General features: G+C 48.6%; 1 protein-coding gene across 5 annotated transcripts in view; it reads left to right on the top strand.

Annotated features, from left to right (window-relative positions):
* The first annotated feature begins 1,332 nt into the window (after window positions 1-1,332).
* Window positions 1,333-23,028, top strand: part of PLEKHM1 (pleckstrin homology and RUN domain containing M1) — a 54,612-nt gene continuing 32,916 nt past the window's right edge. For 2 of the 5 annotated variants that reach the window (XM_061392173.1, XM_061392178.1), the window contains exons 1-5: window positions 4,348-4,435; window positions 7,929-8,017; window positions 11,236-11,483; window positions 13,215-13,841; window positions 22,190-22,595. In XM_061392173.1, the coding sequence (XP_061248157.1) occupies window positions 7,970-8,017; window positions 11,236-11,483; window positions 13,215-13,841; window positions 22,190-22,595 (1,329 nt within the window). In that variant the 5' untranslated portion in view covers window positions 4,348-4,435; window positions 7,929-7,969. Of the gene's footprint in view, window positions 1,421-4,100; window positions 4,220-4,347; window positions 4,436-7,049; window positions 7,229-7,928; window positions 8,018-11,235; window positions 11,484-13,214; window positions 13,842-22,189; window positions 22,596-23,028 lie in introns of those variants that run through there. The other 3 variants (XM_061392175.1, XM_061392174.1, XM_061392176.1) reach the window with 3 other exon arrangements.

Genomic DNA, 23,028 nt, shown 5'->3' with positions numbered 1-23,028 from the left:
AAACTCAAAGATGTGTATCAGATTGTTATGTCCAGGCCTTGAGGAGGAACTAGGATTCTTGTTTCATAGCTGAATTATTGTTTCCTGATTGCAATCCTTTGTTCTTTTCAGATCATTAATTACTGAGAACTGTTCAAGGGCAAGCATTGTGGCCAGGCTTAGAGCACAAAACAGCTTAGGCCGAAAATGGCTTCTCTTATGTCAAAAAGCTATATTGAGTTCTTTTCCTCCTAGGACCTCCCCATCCCCCCATCCTATCTGCTTACACTGGGACCTCAACCTTCCCAGAGATATGAGGGACACCTTCCCTGAAGAGGTGGATGGAGCATAAGATTCCAGCAGGGATCAGTGGAGCTTCCTCCCAAGAACTGGTGTGTCCCCCATCCCCCAGTCCTGTAAAGCCACCCCAAAGTCCCACTGCCCTGCATGTAGTGGTACCTCTTCCACACGCAGGCCCTAGTCTCACTAGATCGATACCTGCGCGTGGTAAATGTCTCAAGTATGTCAGGACCCACCCCCCCACCCCCACTTTTGACCTTTGGTTCTCAATACCCCCCTTTTTAAAAAATATTTGGCTGCGCCAGATCTTCACTGGGTTGTGGGATCTAGTTCCCTGAGCAGGGATGGAACCTCCTTAATTGGCAGCATGGAGTCTTAACCACTGCACCACCAAGTAAGTCCCTATTCTGATTCCATTTGAAAGAGAAATATCGCTTCTACAACAGAAAGCAAACAACTACAAGGCTACGTGAGAATAACTGCTTGAGCGAGTGTGGCGCAGGCATGATGGTACGTTACTAGATAATGCCCAGGGGACCTCAAGGTGTTTCCTTGATACAAGCTGTGCTTAAAACACACTCTTTTCCTGAGAAACGCCAGGCGGGACAGAACCTCCAAGTTGGGCCTGGGCTCTGCCCATCTGGCTACACTGATGCCCTGGGGGAGGCAAAAATAGGGTAGGCGTTGGTCCCATTTTACAAACGGGGAACCTTCGCTGGAGGCCAAGTGACGGCCCCAGTTCTACGCAGATGCGGTCGGGAACTCAGAAGCCAGGATCTCGTCTGACACAGATCCAGCGGAAGGCGGGCAGTGAGGACGCATTCCGCCGGACGCCGGCGGCCTTGCTTCTCCGCGCCCCGCTAGGGTACGGTGACCATGAGCCTCCCAGACCACGTATCTACCTACACCCGGGCTGGGAATCCTCCGGCACCGGAGAGCGCTGGCCCCGCCCCGAGGCCCCTCCGGGCCCCACGATTGGCTCCACGGGCAGGGGCGGGACCGGACGCAGAGCTGACGTGACGGCGTCCGGCGCCGCGGGAGCCGCTTCCTGTTGTCAGTGGCCGGGAGGCCGCGGCGTCCCATCCGAGGCTTACGGGCTGCAGCGGCTGGCAGTGCCCCCGCCCCCTCGCTTCTCCCTTCGGTGAGTTGAGGATCCGGGGCGAGGCGGGCAGCAGAGGGGCGGCGAGGCCGGAACGCATATGGGCAAGGGGACACCAGCCCTCTCCGTGAGCCCAGACCCCTGGTTGCCTTGAGACTGCCCTGCTTCTGAGCCTTCACCCTTCCCAGCCCAAGCTCCGCGCCCCACTCCGACTGTAGCCTTCGGCCGCACTGCCGCTGCTGGCCTTTCCCCTCCATTTGCCACTCGTGACCTGACCCTAGGGCTTACCACCCCACCCCACCACCACCGGTCTTGCGTAAATGCAGCCTTATCCTTGACCTCACTGTAGCCCAGTTCCACCCCTGACCTTGACCACATGCCTCTGCTTACCCCCAACACATGTCGTCTTTACCTCTCAACCCCTTTGGCGATCCTCATACTGCACACTGTCCTCGATTCTGGTTCGGTTCGCCCTTTTCCTGAGCAGCCTTCTTATCCTAATCTTCCACACCCTCTGCTCAGCTCCCCAAGGTATGCCCATCCTGAACACCCCATCTCTGTCCCACTGTCGTTTAAGACCCACCACCAAAGTAGACGCCCTGTTGAGCACACGCTTTTCTTTTTGATAACTCTGATCTCAGCCCTTTCTCAAATTTTACATGCCTCTTGTCTTCACAGACTCAACCCCTCACTTCTTAGCCCACCATAGACTTCCTATCCATCTCCAACCATCAGAGGACACTCCTGTCCCTAAGTCTTTGCTAAACTGCCCCCGACTCTTGGTGCTCAGTTCTTAGCATTCTCACCCAATCTTATTAAAAATGAGGTCTCCTGCTCTCTCACCTCTGCTGTCCCCATCTCAGTTCTACACCCATTTTTCCCTTAACCCAGTCCCCACTCAGTCTGAGAATTAGTGAAGAGTCCCCCCGCCAACCTCACTAGCTGCCCTTCAACAGCCAAATGTCACTGCTTGCCGGGAACCCAGCAGTTAGACACTGAGGGGCTTGATGGGTGCAGGCAGGGCCTCAGGTGGCAGGTAAGTGTGGAGAAGTAGAGCTCCCTGCCTTGGGTCAGGGTCAGGGATTTTTTCCCAGATGTCTGGTCCCCTGGACTTGCCCCCTGAAATTGTATGTCTAACATTCATAGTAAATGACTTGTGCTGCCGCTGGAATGGTAGGTGTCACCAGATACCTGGAAGGTGAAGAATGGCCACTCACCTGGCTCCCACATAGCCTGGGGCAGTGGAAGCCATCACTTCCTGTTGGTTGGTTTTCTGGCCGGGAGTAAGCTCAGGGAGCACCACTGTGTTGGCAGTGTTCACAGAGCCGTGTCCATGTGTGTGGTCACTTGTTATGCGCCCTCGCCTGGTGCCCCTGCCAGCTAGAGCTGAGAGCAGGCCTGTCCTGACACTGAACGCAGGGCACGCAGTGGATGCCAGAGATGATGTAACACGTTGTGAAGAGCGTAGGTGAGAGGGCTCCCAGGAGGCTAAGGCTCAGGCGGGTATAGCGCTGTTGAATCACTTCCTCTTTCTGCAGGTGCTGGATCTTTGAGTTTGGGCCATTTGGTTACCCATGAACATGAGGAGCCCAGATATCTGAGTAGCTGAGACAGAGGGACATTCCTGAGGCCCCACTTTCATCATTTATCGTTGCCTGGGCTTTGGGGATACACATTCTCTTCCAATTCTGACGACCTAGCTTTAGAGGCCATTTGGTAGCAATTTTAAAGGGTCCCCAGTAGGACCTGTTGTCTTTGTGTGCCATTCATGGTCTCTTTTTTTCATATTTATTTACCTGTTTGGCTGCACTGAGTTCTAGTTGTAGCACGCAAGATCTTTTTAATTGTGGCATGCAGGATCTAGTTCCCTGACCAGGGATCAAACCTAGGTCCCCTGCATTGGGAGCATGGAATGTTAGCCACTGGACCACCAGGGAAGCCCTCTTGCCATTTATAGTCTTGTTCCTTTGAAAAGTTGAATGCTCTTCTCCCTTCAGTGTCTACCCCCCACCCTATTAAGGTGGGATATATTGAAATAGTTTTAGCCAGCTGGCAGGGTGGTTTAATGGAAGGTGTTCCATCCTGGCTGAGAACTGTATACCTCAGCTTCCCTCAGCCTGTGAAATGGAGATTCCTGCCCTGAGCCTTATTTTTGTTTTATTCTTCGGTTCATCCAGTAGATATTTTTTGAGCACGACTGTGTGCTGTGTGTTGCTCTAGGCACCAGAAATGCAATGGTGAATGAGTCAGACAAAGTTCCTATTATCATTCATTCAGAGTTGGTCCTTGCTGGAATCCTAAGGATGGGACAAGAATATGGGGGAGATGGGTGTTATTGATGGAAGGAAGGAAGGAGGAAAGAAAACTGCTCTGTCTTCACTGACTTCACATTTCTGGCCTTACTCACTAGCCTTTGGTTTGGGAATCACAGGGCTAGAAATTTCTCTCCCTCTAGCTGGCATCTGGTGACTTTAAAGCCTGTTCCACTCCCTTCTCCTGCCTCAAGACACTTGTCCAGAAATTCAGCTGTCTTCAGGTGGAAAGAGGTATACTTTACTCACCCAGCACTCACATGTCTGAAAGATCAGCTGCCCTTCTGAATCAGAAGATAACTTTGTCCTTCTTTTCCAACTGTAAACCATGACTCATCAGTTCATACAGCAGCTGGATGGCTTAAATGCCAGACTGTTCTCAATAGCCCGGTACAGGGTTGGATTCAGGCCGTAGAGAGCAGGCTGTTGGGAATAGCTGAGAAGTCTCTAAGGAGAGGGGCCTGCTGTTTACTGATGGATGGAGTATTTCAGAACTGAAGAAGCCCAGCAGTTCTTTTCTTCCTTTAGTGTAAGTCTCATCTAAGCCATTCTTTTCTTTTCTTTCTTCCTTGGTCTCTGGAGGAAGTGATATTGGACATACATAGAAGGCCAGGCAGCGTAAGAAAGAAAAGCAATCAGAACAATTCCTTCCTGTGTGTTGGAACATTTAAGAAAAGACAACTGTGAAACCTGGGTACCATGGAAAGGACTTGGCCTCAGCTGGTTGGGACTACAGACTTGATGGGTAAGATTGTTTGAGTTTCTGAGTGCAAAGTTAATTATTACTTCGTTCGAAAGTAATAAGTTTTGCCTGAAGCTCTTGAAATCAAAGACCTGAAACACTTTGGCGAAAGACACAAGACTTAGAATGAGGAAACCAAAGAGTTCTATCCCTACTGAGCCTCTGTTTTCTCCTCTGTAAATTGGGGATAATCACCCTTCTCTCACAGGATTGATTTAAGAGTTACATGAGATTAGAGAAGCTTGAAGCGTTGAGTCTGGGTGAATTGATACTTAGGGGGAGACATAGACTTTTCAAGGTTAGGATTTGCCTAAGGGGCAGACAGAAGTCATCTGTTCTGCCAAACTCCACCAGTGGTGTTTGAAGAACCTTTTAGCAGTGTTCCCCACATTATCCCCTTACTCTTTTTAGCCTAGGTCTCTTTGCAGCCCCGCCCCCGCCCTTTGGTTTGGTTTTTGGTGTCAGTGAAGTGTTCTGAGGACAGGAAGTGAAACCCGTCCCATGGGAAGGTAGACTGGGGGGGGGGGCCTGGAGAATGATGGAGTGCTGACCCAGCAGTCAGGAGACTGAGCCCCATTCTGGTTCCATCAGCAAGTTCTCATGTCATCAACCATCACATTCCTGCCTCTGAGCTGATTCCTGCCTCCCTGAGGCATGCCGGGGCAGACCCACATAGGCGGGGTGCTGTGGCTTCTTGCAGAGAAAGGTGTGCCCTAAAGTGTGGCATGAACCCCATAGCCTCAGTCCTGTTTTGTGAATTGTCAAGTGGCCATTGCCTTCTGAACTCCTCTGCGCTGTCATTCTGTAGCTTTTCTGACACTTGGTTTTAAAAGCGACAGGTACTTGTCTGGCCCTGCTCTGACCTCAGCGTCAGTCTACTTGTGAAGAGACCCTTTCTGGCCTGGAGCACCTGCTTACTAACAAGGCTACCAGCCCCCCTCCCCGCCCATGAATATTATTTTCAGTTAATTCATTATGAGGTCTTAATGAACCCAGGCTATTGTTCGGGTTGCTGAGGCCTAAGCCTTTCCTCTCCCGACCTGTGGCTGGTTGAGGGAAGGGCAGCTGTGGGGCTTGAGGCTCCTTCCAGAAGAGGCAGGCCCGAGGGGAGGCCTGTGGCCTGAGGGGAGGCCTGTGGCCGCTGGAATTACTGAAGGGGATTGGAGCCCAGGGTCTTAGAGCCAGAACACCTGGATTTGGCCTCCTGAGTCACACAAGGTGGCCTGGAAGGAACGTTGTCCAGAGGGACTGTCTCTAACACCGGTCCTTCCGCCTGGGGTGCTGGTGGCCGGAGACTGGACGAGGGCCCGAGAATCCCTGTAGGTGGGAGGGGGAGTGAAGTGAGGGTGAGGTAGTAAGACAGTGCCTGAGGTCAAGGGTTGCATCCTGTGGTCCATCACGCCCTGACCAGGGCTGGCTCTGCAGGGGCCACCCTCCAAACACCCCCCTCACTCCGTGTGTCTTTACTGGGGGAGGTCAGCTCTGGGTCCTGTTTACCCTCTGCCAGCTCCAGGGACCAGGGTCTGAATCAGACCATCTCCCACTGTTAAGGCCACACTGCCTCTGTCACTTCCAAGTGTCGCGCTCCTGTCCTCCTGTAAACCTTTCCCACCAGGCTGACCTCAGTGTCCCACTGCAGCCCCTCACCTGGACCCCCAGGTCTCCCTGCCCCCTTGTCCCTCCCTGCCTCAGCCCTTGCCCACACCCACCTCTTCCAGAAGGGAGGTGATCACACTCCATCAGTCTGAGGGTTTCCCTTGAGCAGGGGTGACCCTTGTGCTGGCAGTGGGTGGTAGAGTTGGCCACTTACCCGCCTTGGAATCTTGGGAATTTCCTTGACCCACATCAGCTTCTGTTTCTTATCTGTCAGACTAAGATAATAAAACACTCCCAGGGTGGTTATGAGAAATGAATGAGGCGATAAATGTAAAAGGTACAAAACCCCATTGAGCGTGCCTTGGTTTTAGTAACGTCTTTGGGCCGTGAGTTTCCGTTGATTGTTTTTTTTGGTTGCGCCACATGGCATGTGGGATCTCAGTTTCCCAACCAGGGATTGAACTCACAGCCCCTGCAATGGAAACATGGAGTCTTAACCACTGGACTGCCATGGGACTCCCATGGGCCATGAGTTTTTGAGAGCAGAGACAGCAATAACCCTTTTTTCTTTTCTTTTTTTGGTGTCCCCTCATGCTCAGCTGTGTGGCCACTCGAGATTTGTTTAGATGTGAGTGTGCCTCTCCGGGCCTGGTCTGTACAAATTGCTGCGGTGGGACCAGGCAGCAGCCCCCTCAGGTTCAGGCCAAAGTCCCCACCATCCCCCACCATGCCACCCTGGGCCTGGTTGCCTCAGGAGAAAGCCAGCTACCCCAAGAGATGTCTCTGTGTACTGACTTGAGCTGCCGCACACGCTTACTTAGGCAGTGGCATTCTTTGCCTGTAAATTTGGACGGCCACATCCACTAGGGTTAGAGATACCACTTACCCTTGGTAAATATCAGGCCCTGTGCTTGGCGCTATCCACACTCATAGTCTCCATCCGAGAGGTCTGATACATGCCCCAGTGTGCCAAGTTGGTTAGTGGCAAATTAGGACTAGAACCCATGTTGTTACCCTTTAGACATGTGCCTGTGCTGTTCAGGCTGGACCCTCATGGCCTGAAGGAGAAGCAGCAGCATGGCAGGAGTGCCATTCCGTCTGAAGCCATGTCAGTTGTACTTTTCCCTGCTGAGCTGGCCAAGCCTGGGCTAGGAGAGGAGTCAGGGGACAGTTTCAAGGCCCAGGCCCTGAATGTGAATTGTGAGCTCCTGTTTCTCAGCCCCTGTGGGTTCTTGGCGCCTTCAGCTGCAGCAGTCCCCTCGCACCCTCAGCTCTGTATCAGATCTGCCTTTCGTCCCCTGCCTTTTTGTGCCAATGTTTGGTGTGGCATGAAGGGCCCTTTCTGGGCTTCCCTGGTAGCTCAGCTGGTAAAGAATCCACCTGCAGTACAGGAGACCCTGGTTCGATTCCTGGGTCGGGAAGATCCCCCAGAGAAGGAATAGGCTACCCACTTCAGTATTCTTGGGCTTCGCTGGTGCTCAGACAGTAAAGAATCCACCTGCAGTGTAGGAGACCTGGGTTCAGTCCCTGGGTTGGGAAGATCCCCTGGAGGAGTGCAGGGCAACCCACTCCAGTATTCTTGCCTGGAGGATCCCCATGGACAGAGGAGCCTGGCGGGCTACAGTCCATGGGGTCACAAAGAGTCAGACATGACTGAGCAACTAAGCACAAAGGGCCCTCTCTACCCACCTTTTGGGACAGACCCACCCTTGGCACCCAGGGCTCCTCTCCTCCTGAGGTCCAATCCATCAGCCTTTTTTTCCTTCCTTAAAATCCACACTCAGTTTTCACGTTTGTATTCAAAGTCCTTTCAGTTGCAGTTTGCATAAGATGGGGGTGCGGTGTGGTGAAGAGGCAGGCGGGCGCAAGGATTATTCATATGGCCATGTCTTCTCTGCAGGTGTCATGTGATTCTCCTGGGGAGCTGCTGCTGGAGTGGAAATGCTCTCAGGGGTGGAGAATGGACTGGACCCCCGGGCTGCCATCCCGGTAGGCAACAAGGGAAGATCAGGGTGGGGGAAGGGGTGCCTGGGACAGCCATGTCTTTGTTTTTTCTCACTTTGAAATGAATTAGCACTGTTTAGAAAGAGAAGCCTTGGGTTGAGAAAAAGTTGCTCCCAAAAGATCCTGCCCCAAATCATCTTATTGATGATAAAATGGGGATTTACATAAAACAATGGGGATTGACTATAGGTTACCTGAAGACCAAGGATTTCTCTGAAGAAGATATACAGATGACCAATAAATACATAAAAAGATGCTCAATATCATTAGATGTTAGACAAAGACAAATCAAAACCATAATGAGGAAAAGAGAAGTAAAGTCAGTAGTGTAGGAAACAAACTTATGGTTATCGGGGGATAAGGGTCGGGGAGGGATAAATTGGGAGATTGGGACTGATATACACACTGCTGCTGCTGCTGCTAGGTCGCTTCAGTCGTGTCCGACTCTGTGCGACCCCATAGACGGCAGCCCACCAGGCTCCCCCATCCTGGGATTCTCCAGGCAAGAATATTGGAGTGGGTTGCCATTTCCTTCTCCAATGCATGAAAGTGAAAAGTGAAAGTGAAGTCGCTCAGTCGTGTCCGACTCTTAGCGACCCCATGGACTGCAGCCTACCAGGCTCCTCCGTCCTTGGGATTTTCCAGGCAAGAGTACTGGAGTGGGGTGCCATTGCCTTCTTCTTCTCTTCTCTTCTATAGTTATCTATCTATATATAACTGATTCACTTTGCTGTGCCCCTGAAACTAACACAACATTATAAATCAACTATATTCCAACAAAAATTTTAAAAATAAAATAGGAAAAAAAAAAAGCCATAATGAAGGACTTCCCAGGTGGTCCGGTGGTTAAGACTCTGAGTTTCCATTGCAGGGGGTGTGGGTTAACTCTCTGGTAAGGAAACTAAAATCCCACATGCTGAGCAGTGGGGGGGAAAAAACCATACTGAGATGCTTCTTCATACCTACCAGGATGGCTGTAATGAAAATGGCAGACAACAGTAAGTGTTGGTGAGGTTGTAGAGAAGTTGGGATCCGCATCCCTTGCTGGTGGGGGTGTAAAATGGTATAGCCGTTGTGGAAAACACTTTGATAGTTCCTCAAAAAGTGAAACAGTGTTAAATACAACCCAGCAATTCCATTCCTAGGTGTATACCCAAGAGAACTGAAAACATGTCTACACAAAAACTTGTACGTGAGTGTTCATAGGAACATCGCAGCCAAAAAAGTGGAAACAACCCAAATATCTATTAATTGACGAATGCATAAATAAAATGGATATATCCGTGCGATGGAATATTATTTAGCAATAAAAACGAATGAACTACTGATCCATGCTACAACACTGACAAACTTGAAAACATACTAAAGTGAAAGAAGTCAGACACAAAAGGCTGCATGCTGTATGATTCCATTTATATGAAATGTCCAGAAAATAGGCAAATCCACAGAGACAGAAAGTAGATTAGTGGTTGCCAGAGGTTGGGGGAAGAAGGGAATAGTGAGTGATTGCTAATGGGTACAGGGTTTCTTTTGAGGGCAATGAAATGTTCTAAAATTAGATAGTAGAAATGGTTGCACAGTTCTGTGAATGTACTAAAAACCACCGAGCTGTGTGTTTTAGTGAGCGGATTTTATGATATGTAAATTATGTCTCATTAAAGCTGTTCTAACAGAAGAACATTTAACTTTTCAAAGACCATTAACATGGATTGTGTTCTCTAAAATAAAAACCAGTGAGATATTTGTCCATAATCCTGTCACCTAGTAATTCAAACCAGTTTTTCTGTAATCCCTTCCAGTCCTTTTCCAAACCCTTAGGTAATTTTGACATATGTACTTCTATTATGCTAGAACACTCTTAACTCTGTATTTCCAAAGGACTTTATATATTTTAAAACAAAGGCTTTCTCTAGTTGCAGCGTGCGTGGGCTTCTCTAGTCGTGGCTCACCAGCTCTTTAGTTACAGTGTTTGGGCTTAGTTGCCCCACGGCATGTGGGATCTTAATTCCCTGACCAGGGATCAAACCCTGGCTTCTTCCCCTGAATCCAAAGGTGGTTTCTTAACCACTGGACCACCAGCGAAGGCTCCTATATATGTTTTATGATTTATTCATTTAGCAAACATTTACTAGTACACATGCCGAGAACCAGGACCATTGTTGAGGGCACGGGATGAATAAAAGGCTAGTCCTGCCCTCAAAGAGTACTCCCGCTCCAGTGCTGTAAATCACAAGGTATTATTTCTGTATAACAGATAGGAAATTGAGGCTCAGAGAGGATAAGTGGAATATCTGAGGTGACCCAGCTGGTGACTACCAGAACTGAGACTAAACCCAGGCTCTGACTGCCAGGTCTAGGATCTTTCTTCCTATAAACCACTCTTCTGTTTCTGGGTGTTTTTATTGTTCTAACACAGCGCTTTTTGCCTCTTAACTTATTGACTCTCTGTGGAATGTTGGTCATATGATTAAGATGGAAAAATCTCAGTCCTGCCCTAGATGAATTACTTCAGCTCCCATATCTGTAACTATGGTGGAGTCAGAACTTAAACACAAGTTTTATACAGCTCACTGAAGTTTGGTTTAAAAAACAAGCAAACAGGCAGTTCCCTAGCAGTCCAGTGGTTAGGACCTGGTGCTTTCCCTGCTGTGGCCCAGGTTCAATCCCTGGTTGGGGAACTAAGATCCTGTAAGCCTCGCAGCATGGCCAATAAATAAGTAAATTAAAAAACTGAAAACCAAGCAAAAAAACCCCACAACTATCTTTGCAATAATAATAATAACAACACTTCACAGTGTGATTTTTTTTCTTTTTCTTCTTTCTCTTTATTTTCTACCATTAGCCTGTACTAAATTTTTTCTTTTATTTTTAAATTAAAAATTTTTGATTTTCTTTTTAAAAAATTTTTAAAAAGAAAAATTTTTAATTTATTTATTTGGCTGCACTGGGTCTTTGTTGCTGCATGCAGTATATTTAGTTGGGGCATGTGGGCTCTAGCTCCCTGACCAGGGACCCCTGCATTGAGAGCGCACACTCTTAGCCATTGGACCATCAGGGAAGTCCCGGCCTGTCCTAGTCTTGTTGCATAGATACACGGATTTGTGCTTGCATGGGGACCCACGTGTTTGGCGACAAGCAGAGTGACATTGCAGGGGTCGCCGCAGGAGCCTCTAAAGACCTGTGTTGTGTCTGGCACCGCCCAGGTCATCAAGAAGAAGCTAGTGGGCTCCGTGAAGGCGCTGCAGAAGCAATATGTGTCCTCAGACACGGTGGTCACGAGCGAAGACGGAGATGCCAACAGCATGTGCAGCGCCCTGGAGGCCGTCTTCATCCACGGCCTGCATGCCAAACACATCCGCGCCGAGGCCGGAGGGAAGAGGAAAAAAGGCGCCCACCAGAAGCCTCTGCCTCAGCCCGTCTTCTGGCCTCTCCTGAAAGCTGTCACCCACAAGTGAGAGCCGCTGGGTGGGGGCGGGGTTCACGTCGGGTGGAGCTTCAGAATGTGGGGCTCCAGGTTCTTCCTTCCAGGGCTTTTCTGTGGAGAGCCACAGGGAGCCCCATGTCGTGGAGAGGAGATGGCCAGAGGAGGGTGGTGTTAGACCAGGCCTCAGTGGGCCCCTCAGGCAGTGGCCTGGCACAGTGTTGAGCCCCTGGGCTGGGCACCCTGAGTGGAAGCAGGAGCCGGCTTTTTTCCATCCTCTGGCAAATTCTGTAGTTGCAACAGAAGCTGTGTGGCCTGCAAAGCCTAAAATCTTTACTGTCTGCCCCTTTCCAGAAATTTGCTGACCCTGCCTGAGGATGTTTGCATATTTGTGTGCTAAGTATCATACTTGTAAGGAGGTAGGGCTTTTTTTTTTTTTTAATTTAAGAAGAGCAGCCTCTGGCCAGAGCATCTGAATGTGTGCCCTGAGACATTTGTCTTGTCTGCCCTGCCCTGAACCGCCTGGGCTTTGGAGCAGGCAGCTGGCATGGAGCCTCTCTGGCCTATTAAATGCCCCTGGTGTCTTGTCAGTCCTGCCCCAAGGTGGCATGTCAGTCTCGAATCTTCCTTTTTGTGCCTACTGCCACTGCTCTGTCTCAGGCTCTTACCTTAATTCTGGGTGGAAGTGCCTTTCTAAGTGTCCCCCTTATCTCCTTCTGTCTTTTCTTCGGTCAGTCAGCCAGCCTTTAGTGAGTTTAAGCTGACCAGAGCTCCATCCCTGGGTTCTGCAGAGTATGGTCAGTGCTCCCGTGGAGGAGCCACGCACCGGGGATGGTGCAGTCAGAGGAGGGGCATTTACAGCAGACGGAAACATTTTAGGAGCTGAGTTTGGTACACATGGGGCCCGGATGGAACACCCTACCCTGAAGTCTGCATAGCTGTGGGCGTGTAGCTTTCCTGAGCAAAACCCTGTAGCCATAGGCTGCCATTTGTCAGGCTGGGGTCTAATTCACTTGCCTGGGGCCCCGGAACCTGTATCCTGGTCTCATTCTCTACAGAGTTCTAATGCACAGCCAGGTGTGGGTACCATTGCCCCACTCTGCTTCCCCCATTTGATACTCAAGACTGTGTTATTACCTCTCCTTGCAACCCGATCTTCCACTCCTCCTCCCCAAGCTGTAACCAGAGCACTCCCCACTCCTATTATAGTCTGTTGCTTTGCTCCCCTTTATGCCTTTTTCTCTATCAGTCTCTTACGCCTTGAAAGTTCTCCTTCCATCTTTGCCTCTTGAAATCCCTCAAGGCCCAGTGCAGAGACCCCCTTTCTATGGCATTTTTCTTACTCCAACCCAGAAATGATTGCCTGGCCCCCACCACAGTGCTGCTAACAATAGGGCTTACCTCAGTATGCCCTTGAAAAGTCATTACCTGGACCGAGGGTAGGGACCATGTCTTGACCCCGTGTCTTCACAGCTCCAAAGACCTTGCCCTGGGGGCTCAACAGACGTGTCCCAGATGAGCAGATGTTGTCGGGCCAGACAGATAGTTGTCATGAATGATCCTTCATGATACCAACCTAAGAACATTGGGGGTGATAGCTGAGTCTTTCTGAATTCCCCTTCAAATGCTGTTATCCAAGAATTCTTCATGCCTGTGTATACTTGCAGTCCTTGTTCTCGGCTCTTGCTAGCCAGTGGATAAAATGACATCTCGGTGACTGGCAGTCATTTCTTGAAACTTGTCTGTTCTCTATCTTCCCAGACACATCATCTCGGAGTTGGAGCACCTGATCTTTGTGAGCACGGACGTGGGCCGCTGCCGGGCTTGGCTGCGGCTGGCCCTCAACGACGGCCTGATGGAGTGCTACCTGAAGCTGCTGCTACAGGAGAAGGCCCGCCTGTGCGAGTACTACCAGCCCACGGCCCTGCTCCGCGACGCCGAGGAGGGCGAGTTCCTCCTGAGCTTCCTTCAGGGCCTGACGTCCCTGTCCTTTGAGCTCTCCTACAAGTCTGCCATCCTCAACGAGTGGACGCTCACCCCGCTGGCCCTCTCGGGGCTCTGCCCGCTCTCAGAACTCGACCCCCTCACTATCCCTGGAGCTGAACTGCAGCGGAAGGAGTCTCTGGACTCCATCTCCCATTCCTCGGGCTCAGAGGACATCGAGGTCCAGCACTCAGGCCACAAGATCCGACGGAACCGGCAGCTCACCGCCTCCTCCCTCAGCCTGGACACGGCCAGTTCATCCCAGCTCTCCTGCAGCCTCAACTCTGACAGCTGCCTCCTCCAAGAGAATGGCTCCAAGAGTCCAGACCGTTCCGAGGAGCCCATGTCCTATGACTCAGACCTGGGGATGGCCAATGCCGACGACTCAGACATGTCTCTGCAAGAGTGAGTTCCCCTCCCCCACGCCTTCCCCTTCCTTCCTGCTTCTCTTCCTCTTGTCCTCCCGCCCTTCCTGGAGCACGTGATTGCGTCACTGAGCTCAGGACTCTGTTAGGGCAGAAAGACAGACAGAGGTCATAAACTCTCCCTCAGGGAGCAGAGTTACTGGGAGCTGTACCTGGAGGCAGACTGGGGCTAGTGGGGAGAATGCATAGAATGCATTTTAAAAATATATTTATTTATTTATTTGGCTGTGCCAAGTTAGTTGCAACACTTGAGCTCTTCCATCTTCGTTGTGGTATGGAGGATCTTTAGTTGTGGCATGTCAGATCTAGTTCCCTGATCAGGGATCAAACCCCAGCCCCCTGCATTGGGAGCATGGAGTCTTAGTATGGTCCAGCAGGGAAATCCCTGGAATGCCTTTAGATGGGGCTTAGAGCTGGTTCCAGCCCCAGCTCTGTCCTAGGTGACCTGTGACAAGTTAGTTAGTCTCTCTTTCAGTGTCAGATATCATTGTCATCTTCATCTAGAGAGAAGGAAACCAATAGTTCAGAGCTCTGTGTACAACTTCCAAAAAATACAGTAAAACACAGTGCCCAGCGTGATCTTCTAGGACCTCACAGAAGGTCTTCTGGAGGACATAAAACCTGGGTGATGCCCGCACGGGAGTGGCAAGCAAATGGGGACGAGCAAGTGTGTGGAGGAGGAGGACGTGGAGGGACAAACTTGACTGGAGACAGAAGCCTGGGCAGAGCCTTCCTTCATTCAGGCTTTTTAACATTGATTTTTGATCATCTATTTTTATAGTTAAAAAAAATCTAAAATGTGTACAGTGAAAAATCTCTCCCACCCCTGTAACCATAAATATTAATTTCTTACATATTTTTCCAGTGTCTCTAAATCCAGCTATACCATGTGTGAATATATAGATTTTAACTTTTTCTTTCTTATTTTTTTTTAATCGAAGTATAGATGATTTACAGTGTTGTGTTAGCTTCAGATATATATATATATACACATATATATATCGTTTTATAGATTCTTATTATCTTATTACTTTTTTTGGCTACGCTAGTCTTCGTTGCTGCACATGGGCTTTCTCTAGCTGTGACACACACAGCTTATCTGGTTGTGGCACATGTGGCTCACGGGCTGTAGAGCGCAGGCTTAGTAGTTGGGGTACGCGGGCTTGGTTACCTCATGGCATGTGGGATCCTAGGTCCCCAACTAGGGATTAAACCCACGTCCCCTACATTGAAGTCAGATTCTTTACCACTGGACCACAGGAGAAGTCCTTAATCTCTTGTTTCTTATTTTCCCACTTCTTTCCACAAAAGCTAGTATAAATTATAAATATACCATTCTATACCTTACCAGGGCTTGCCTGTGGCTCAGTGGTAAAGAATCTGCCCGCAATGTAGGAGACCCAGGTTCAATCCCTGGGTTGGGAAGATCCCCTGGAGAAGGAAATGGCAACCCACTCCAGTATTCTGGCCTGGAGAATTCCATGGACAGAGGAACCTGGTAGGCTACAGTTCATGGGATTACAAAGAGTCAGACACGACTGAGTGATTAACATACACACACATACCTTATTTGGAAGATCTTGTCATATCGGAGCTTCTTTTTCTATTACATATTTGTCCACTGTATGAATGTACCTTAGTTTATTGAACCATCCCTGAGTTTAATGGACATTGGAGTTCAGGGCTTCTACAAATAACCTGTGAATGTGGTCCTTTAGCTCTATGCAAGTTCTCTCTGTTCAGTAAATTCCCAGAAGAAAAATTACTGAACCAAGGGGTAGATTAATTAACAATTTTTATAGACGTTGCCTATCTACACTTCATCAGGGGTATGCCTGTGTCCTCTCAGCCTTGACAACAGAAGGTATTAGCAAACTTTTGGATGTTGGCTCATCTGATAGGTAAAAACGGTAGCTGTTTATGAAGCATTCCCTCCAGGTAGGACTCATTTTTCCATCAACTGTGTTAGGACCTTCTTTCCACAACTGCTGTCCCCACCCTCACCGCCACCTTGGTTCAGGTCTTTCCAGGGCTTGTGGGAATCACACCAGGACTGGGTGTCTTGGACTGGCCCGGAAGCAGATCCAGTTTCAAGCCAGTTCCACCACTTACAAGCTCAGTGGTGTCCTGCATATTACTAACTCTTTTGGAGGTTCTGTATGTCTTTTTTTTTTTTTTTCCAGAGTATAGCTGATTTATAATGTTGTGTTAGTTTCGGCCGTACAGCAAAGGGATTCAGTTGTACATATACATCCACCCACTCATTTTTATATTCTTTTCCCATATAGGTCATTAGAGTATTGAGTCGATTTTCCTGTGCTATACAGTAGGTCCTTATGGTTACTGTAGTTACTATTTCATTGTTTCTTTATCTTTAAAATGGAAATTCCCTCACAGGGCCGTTTAAAAATGAGATGCCCATCAATCAGTTGCACACGTAAGAATGTGTGGTAGTTCCCAGAAATGGCTTCTGAACTTTGAGCACATCAGGTGGAATTTTCATGTGTCCAAATGGAAGGATTAGATATAATGTTCTGAGAAGGAGCAACCCCTGCCCCAGAGATGGCAGGGCCCGAGGCGTGCCTGACCGTCAGCCACCTGTCCTGGCCTTTGGTGCTTCTCCCCCCGCAGACCAGCCAGGCTTCTCTCTGTCATGTGTCTTGCCTTTATCTTTCATGTGTCTTGTGATTGGAAAATTCCAGCTTAAGGTTGTTGAATCAGTGACCGTCCGCCCTCCTTCAGGGGAAGTGTTGTCCTGGGTATTCTGGGGGAACAAAAGGGAAGATGAGGTCAGGAAGTATAGACCCAGGCTGGACAGTGATGTGGGGACCAGACACCACACGCAGCCAGCACCAGTGTTCTCAGAGCATCCACAGAGACCAGCGTTTCTTGGAGTGTATGTTTTAAGGGAGATTCTCACCAACACTTAAAGAGTTTACTTAATGTGTTACTTAAATGTATGTAACTTAAAATTGGGCATAAACACATTGTGCTTAAACTCTTACAACTATAAAATCAGAACATCTGCAAACTGGGAATTCCCTGGTGGTCCAGCGATTAGACCTCCATGCTTTCACTGCTCTGGGCCCAGGGTTCAAGCCCTGGTAGGGGAACTAAGATCCAGCAAGCTGGGCTGTATAGGAAAAAACAAAACAAAACTACAAATCAGACATGAAATGCAAAGCCCATTTCAAATGAAATTTATTAATGTTTGGCAGAAACCAGTTTACAGTTTACCTTGTGCAGAGAGGATTAACTGGCTCTCACAGATTCTTTTGCATTCATTAGCTCTGAGTTATAATTATCGCTGAGAAGCGCAGGTAGTCTAGTGGTAAAGAGTGTGGACTCAGGAGCCAGACTGCCTGAGTCCTGCATCAGCCAGCTTTGCCAACTCAGGCAAGTTAGTAAACCTTTCTGACCTTGATGTCCTCATCTGCAAAATGGGGGTGAGAATGCTTCAAAGGAATGCTGGGGCGGTGCAGCGAATAGAGATCTTCAAGCGCTTAGAACAGTGTCTGACTCAGCATGCATGCCGGCCACATGGTGGTGTCATCTTACTTTGGGTACCTGTGACATCAGCTGTGCTTGTCCCCATATCCACTGCTGAAAAACCTTGCTTAGTAATATTTGTCAGAGGTCACTGTCATGAGGCCTTCCCTTGGGAGAGAAATGATTCTGAGTATATGCAGCCCACCTCTGTGCTTTTATTAGTGGCTCTTGACTGCCAAATAGTACCGTGTATCACCACCACAGTTGGCATGTTCAAGAAAACCACAGGCTCAGAATTGCTTATCAGGGGTCCTTTATAAGGTGACCATTCAGATTCTTGAATCTTTTTTTCAGGCCATGCTTTTTATTTACTTTACACGTATAAGTGCTCATAATACATATATTTTCCCACCAGATTGCTCTCTAAGTGAAAGCACAAAGTTAGAAACTTTTCAAATAGAAAGTTTTGGGTAAACAGGGCCTTGCACCAGACCCCAGTGGAAGGACTGTAGCATTTTCAGTTTCATTTCTTGGTTTTTCTTTTTTTCACTGTTTCATTTCTATGTTGTATTTTATAAATACAAATATAAAACTGTCAAAATGTTTGACAGTTTTCTTTCTTTGCCTTTGCTTCACGATCTCCTCTCTATCCCTTTATCCCACTTGATGTACATGTCTCTTATTCTCACTGGGTCCTGAAGACTGGTACCAGTTCTGGTGAAGCTCTGTGAACTTCATTTCACCTTGCCTTTAGTTTTGATTTGACAGAACCTCTAATTGATCACACAGGCTTCTTGCCGTTTGGTGGCATTTCTCTAGGCATTAAATCACTAACTTATTCTAACACCTCATCCATTCTTGTCATTAAAATCTTTCTTCTAGATCAGGATTCATGTCTATTTGATAACCATTTTGGCAATGCTAGTGAGTGTTTCAGTAAATCTTCTCCTTTGCTTACATTTTTATGTTTGTGTACAGGGAGGCTAAGCAGCCTTATCAGTGATAATGAGGTTAGTGTTTATTGAGTACTTACTTTGTGCCAAACCCTGTACTAAGCACTTTACCTGTATTATCTCATTTAATCTTTGTCAGAGTCATAAAAGATGGATGCTGTTACCACATCTGTTTTTCAGATAAGGGAATTATGTCCATGAACTTCATGTTCATATTGTGGGGCCCACAGCCACATGCTGACCAAGGCCAGATGAACTCAGGGGCCCTGCTCTTAATCACTCACCACACCACCTCCTGGGAGCCCACAAGGAGTGGAGACCTCACAGAGGACCTTGTCAAAAATCTGCCTCGCTAGTTCATTTCAGATGAGGTCCCATTCTGTCCCAGCGGTTTGGACACATACAATTGGTTAGCAAATGTTCCTTCTTCCTTTGCTGGTGGAAACTCCCCTCTTCTCTCCAGAACTCATCATTGCCTTCTCCCTACAAGCTGCAGTCTTGGATTTCTCATGGGTCCGTTTTTAGAGTGCAGCTTTAGAGCAGGACTGAGCCCCCACCTGCCTCCCCCATAACTCTCCCACAAATACAGCTGTACCTTTCTCTGACAGGTCATCCATTTATTTGCTGTGCTGTGCTTAGTTGCTTAGTCATGTCCGACTCTTTGCGACCCCATGGATTTCTTTGTCCATCAGGATTCTCCTGGCACAAATACTGGAGTGGGTTGCCATGCCGTCCTCCAGAGGATCTTCCCAACCCAGGGATTGAATCCAGGTCTTCCACATTACTTATTGAGACAGAATTCACATAGCTTAAAATTCACCATTTTAAAGTGTAGTTTTCAGTGGTTTTCACTAGAGTCTCAAGGTTGTGAATTCAGCATCTATTCTATCTTTTTAAAAAAATATTTATTTGGCTGCATTAGGTATTAGTTGCGCCACACAGGATCTTGTATCTTTGTTGCAGCCTGCATGATCTTTAGTTGCAGCATATAGGATTGTTCCCTGACCAAGGACCAAACCCAATCCCCCTGCATTGAGAGCACAGAGTCTTAGCCACTGGACCGCCAGGAGAGTCCCCAGCATCTGCTGCTATCTAATTCAATAGCATCTGCTGCTATCTTACCCATTGGTTATAAATTTCCCTATTCTGGACATTTAATATCAATCAAGTCATGCAATATGTGGCTTTTTGCAACTGTCTCCTTTTACCCAGTACCATGTTTTCAAGGTTCCTCCACATTATAGCACCTGTCATGGCCAAATACTGTCCATTGTCCTTTGTGTGGATACACTACAGTTTGTTTCTTTATCCATCAGTTAATGGGCATTTGTTTTCTTTCTGCTTTTTAGCTCTCATGTTGCTATGTGTATTCATGTACAAGTGTTCTATGTGGACATGTTTTTAATTCTCTTGGGTATGTACCTAAGCAGAGAACTGCTGAGTCCAGTAGTAACTCTATGTTTAATATCCTGAGGAACTATCAAATCATTTTCCACAGAAGCTAGACCATTTTACATTTCCACCAACAACGTGTAAGAGTTCCAATTTCTCTACATCTTTGCTGATGCTTGTTATTCTCTACCTTTCCTACTGGGCATAGAGTAGTATCTCATTGTGGTTTTGATTTGTATTTCACTATTATCTAATGATTTTGAACACTTTTTCTTGTCTTTGTTGGCCATCTGTGTGCTTTCTTTGGAGTTATATCTATTCAAATCCTTTGCCTATTTTTTAAGTGGCCTTAAATTGGGTTATTTATTATTAAGTTGTAAGAGCTCCATATTCTGGGTACTAGACCTTTAGATACTCATTGGAAAAGACTCTGATGCTGGGAGGGATTGGGGGCAGGAGGAGAAGGGGATGACAGAGGATGAGATGGGTGGATGGCATCACTGACTCAATGGACATGAGTCTGAATGAACTCCAGGAGTTGGTGATGGACAGGGAGGCCTGGTGTGCTGCGATTCATGGGGTCGCAAAGAGTCGGACACGACTGAGCGAATGAACTGAACTGAACTGAACTGAGACCCTTAGATATATGTTAATATTTGAACATTTTGTATGCAAATATTTCTATTAGATATATTTTTTATTAGTTGCTTATGCATTAGATGTCATATCCAAGAAACAATTGCCTGATCCAAAGATATGAAGCTTTATGCTTGTTTCCTTCTAAGAGTTTTATAGTTTTAGTTCTTACCTTTAGGTCTTGGATCCATTTGGGGTTAAATTTTTCTTTTTTGGCTGTGCCACGCAGCTTGTGGGATCTTAGTTTCCAGACCAGGCATTGAACCCGGGCCAAGGCAACGAAAGGGCCAAATTCTAACCCCTGGATCACCAGGGAATTACCTGGGTTAATTTTTTTTTTTTACTATTCATTCATTTATTTAGCTTCATCAGGTCTTAGTTGTGGCATGTGGGATCTTCATTGCAACACACAGATTCTCTAGTTGTGGCCCATGGGCTCAGTAGTTGCGGTACACAGACTCTCAAGTTATGGTTTGTGGGCTTAGTTGCTCTGTGACATATGGGATCTTAGTTCCCCAGCCAAGGGTTGAACCCATGTTCCCTGCATTGCAAGGCGGATTCTTTACCACTGGACCAACAGGGAAATCCCCTGGGGTTAATTTTTTTTTTATGTGGTGTGAGATAGGGGTCCAACTTCATTCTTTTGCGTGGAACTATTCACTTATCCCAGCACCATTTGTTGAAAAGACTGTTCTTTCCCCACTGAAATGTCTCAGCACCTATGCTGAAAATCAGTTGCCCAGAAATGTGTGGGTTGGTCACCTCTTCTTGACTAGAATGCTTTAAAATGTTGTTTGGGGTCATGATGGTATAAATAAGAGCAGAGCTCACCTAGAAGGCAGTCAGATGAAAACTTGAGATCTGAAATCCTTGTTTCCATGAGCCCACACGCAGGGGAGCTTGATGTGTCTTCTGCACCCACTCTAAGCCTTTAAGGCAGATGTGTGCGATGTCTTGGGCTCCAGACAGCTCTTTTGACACCAGACCCTGCATTTGTCTATGGCATCCTCACTGGATTCATAAGCAGAGGTGGAGACAGCAAATAGGTTTACTTCAGAAACAGAACTCGGATTCTCTGAAGCCTCACGAGAGGGAGGGAGGGAGGAGCAGCCACTAGCCAGTGCACATTCCAGAAGGTATAGCAGTGTGTGTGTGTGTGTGTGTGTGTGTGTGTCTGTGTGTGTGTGTACACACAAAGGCAGTGACATTGGCCCCCTTGGCCCCAGACGTTGCCACTGAGAGGCAGGAAGCGCCAGCCCCATCAGGCACACCCCCATGGACGTGGGCACGCATACCACATCGCTTGTGTGCACTGTTCTCCAGCAGCAGCTTCTGAAACTGTGAGGCTTCTCTGGCTCCACGCCCAGCCCATCACCCCAACCCTGCTGCCCAGTTACTGTTCCAGGGACAAAAAGGATCCTCACTTCACCCCACCCCACATCCCAGGGAGTAGAGTGCTGGAGCCCAGCCCGGAGACACCATTCACCAGGGCTCTGCCAAGGTCAGCGAGGGGCGGGACAGGCCACACGGCCATTTGGCTGAGCAGACTCGCCAGACCCACAGTTAGCCTGCTCAGAGGGTAAAAGACAGGCAGTTCCCATTCGCCTCGAGTCCTTTTCTCTGCTTTATGAGCTTTGTCACCTGACACCCTGGGCTGCACAACTCACCTGGCCAGCGAACCTGCCCAAGTCCCAGGTGGAGAAAAACTTTGGTGGGAGGGTCTGTGTGTGGGAGCTGGGAGCAGGCCATGACTAAGGGGGTTATTTTGTTCAATCACAAAACGGCAGTTTTCCACTTAGCCTTGGGCATTCCAGCTGACAGCCCCATCACACGGGTTTCTTTGTTTAAAAACTTCTAGGGTGTTGTCGGAATTCAGCAAAGCCCAGGTAAACTCTGTGCCAGCCAATGGACCGATCCGAGAAACAGAGGTTCCCACGCTGCAGGCCCCGCTCCCCTTCCCTGGCCTCGACACCAGCACGTCCCTGCACTCAGAGGAAACAGCAGAGCCCCGCCATGCCCAGGCCTCCCCTGGAACTGGAGATGGGGACCACAAGCGGGAGCCGCTTGCCCAGGCGCCCGGCCCCCTGGGCTGGCCGCAGCCGGGCCCTGCCCAAGCTGTCCTTTCGGGGAGTGCTTCAGGCCAGCAGCCTCCTCGTCCCGTGAGAGACGCCACCAGAGCAGCCAGCCAGGAAAGCGGCCAGCAGAAGCCCCCGGAGGATAGCGGACCTCGGCTCAGTCTTGCGGTTCCCTCCCCCACCAGTCCGGTGAGTGGTATAAGCTGAGTCTGGGGGGAAGGGACGGGAGGAGAGGGGGTGTTGGTGCATGTCTCAGAGCCAGTGTAGGATTTCCCCAGCTAGTGACCCAAGTGGCCTCTGCCTTCTCCCTCTGAGCCCCCCTCGCCTTGCATGGTTCGGTATTAACACAACATCGTGGTGGTGGAGCTAATGTTCTGTGGGGTTGAGTAGTGGATGGGAGCTGGGCTCTTGGCCCATCACCTCCCACGGGTGTCTCCTATCACCAGCACACCCACGCCATGGAGAAGGCAGTTCTCTCCCGACCACAGGCTCTGCTCTTCACCACGGACACTCACCAGCTTATGCCTCACTGAGCTTTGGTTTCCTCCTTGGTGTTTGTTATTATTTATTTACTTAGCTGCGTCAGGGCTCAGTTGCAGCACACGGGATCTTTTGTTGTGGT

Source organism: Bos javanicus, chromosome 19, assembly GCF_032452875.1.
Source record: "Bos javanicus breed banteng chromosome 19, ARS-OSU_banteng_1.0, whole genome shotgun sequence".
In the NCBI taxonomy this organism is placed as follows: domain Eukaryota; kingdom Metazoa; phylum Chordata; class Mammalia; order Artiodactyla; family Bovidae; genus Bos; species Bos javanicus.
Note: the sequence above shows the minus strand (reverse complement) of the source record. Positions and strands in the feature narration are given on the sequence as shown.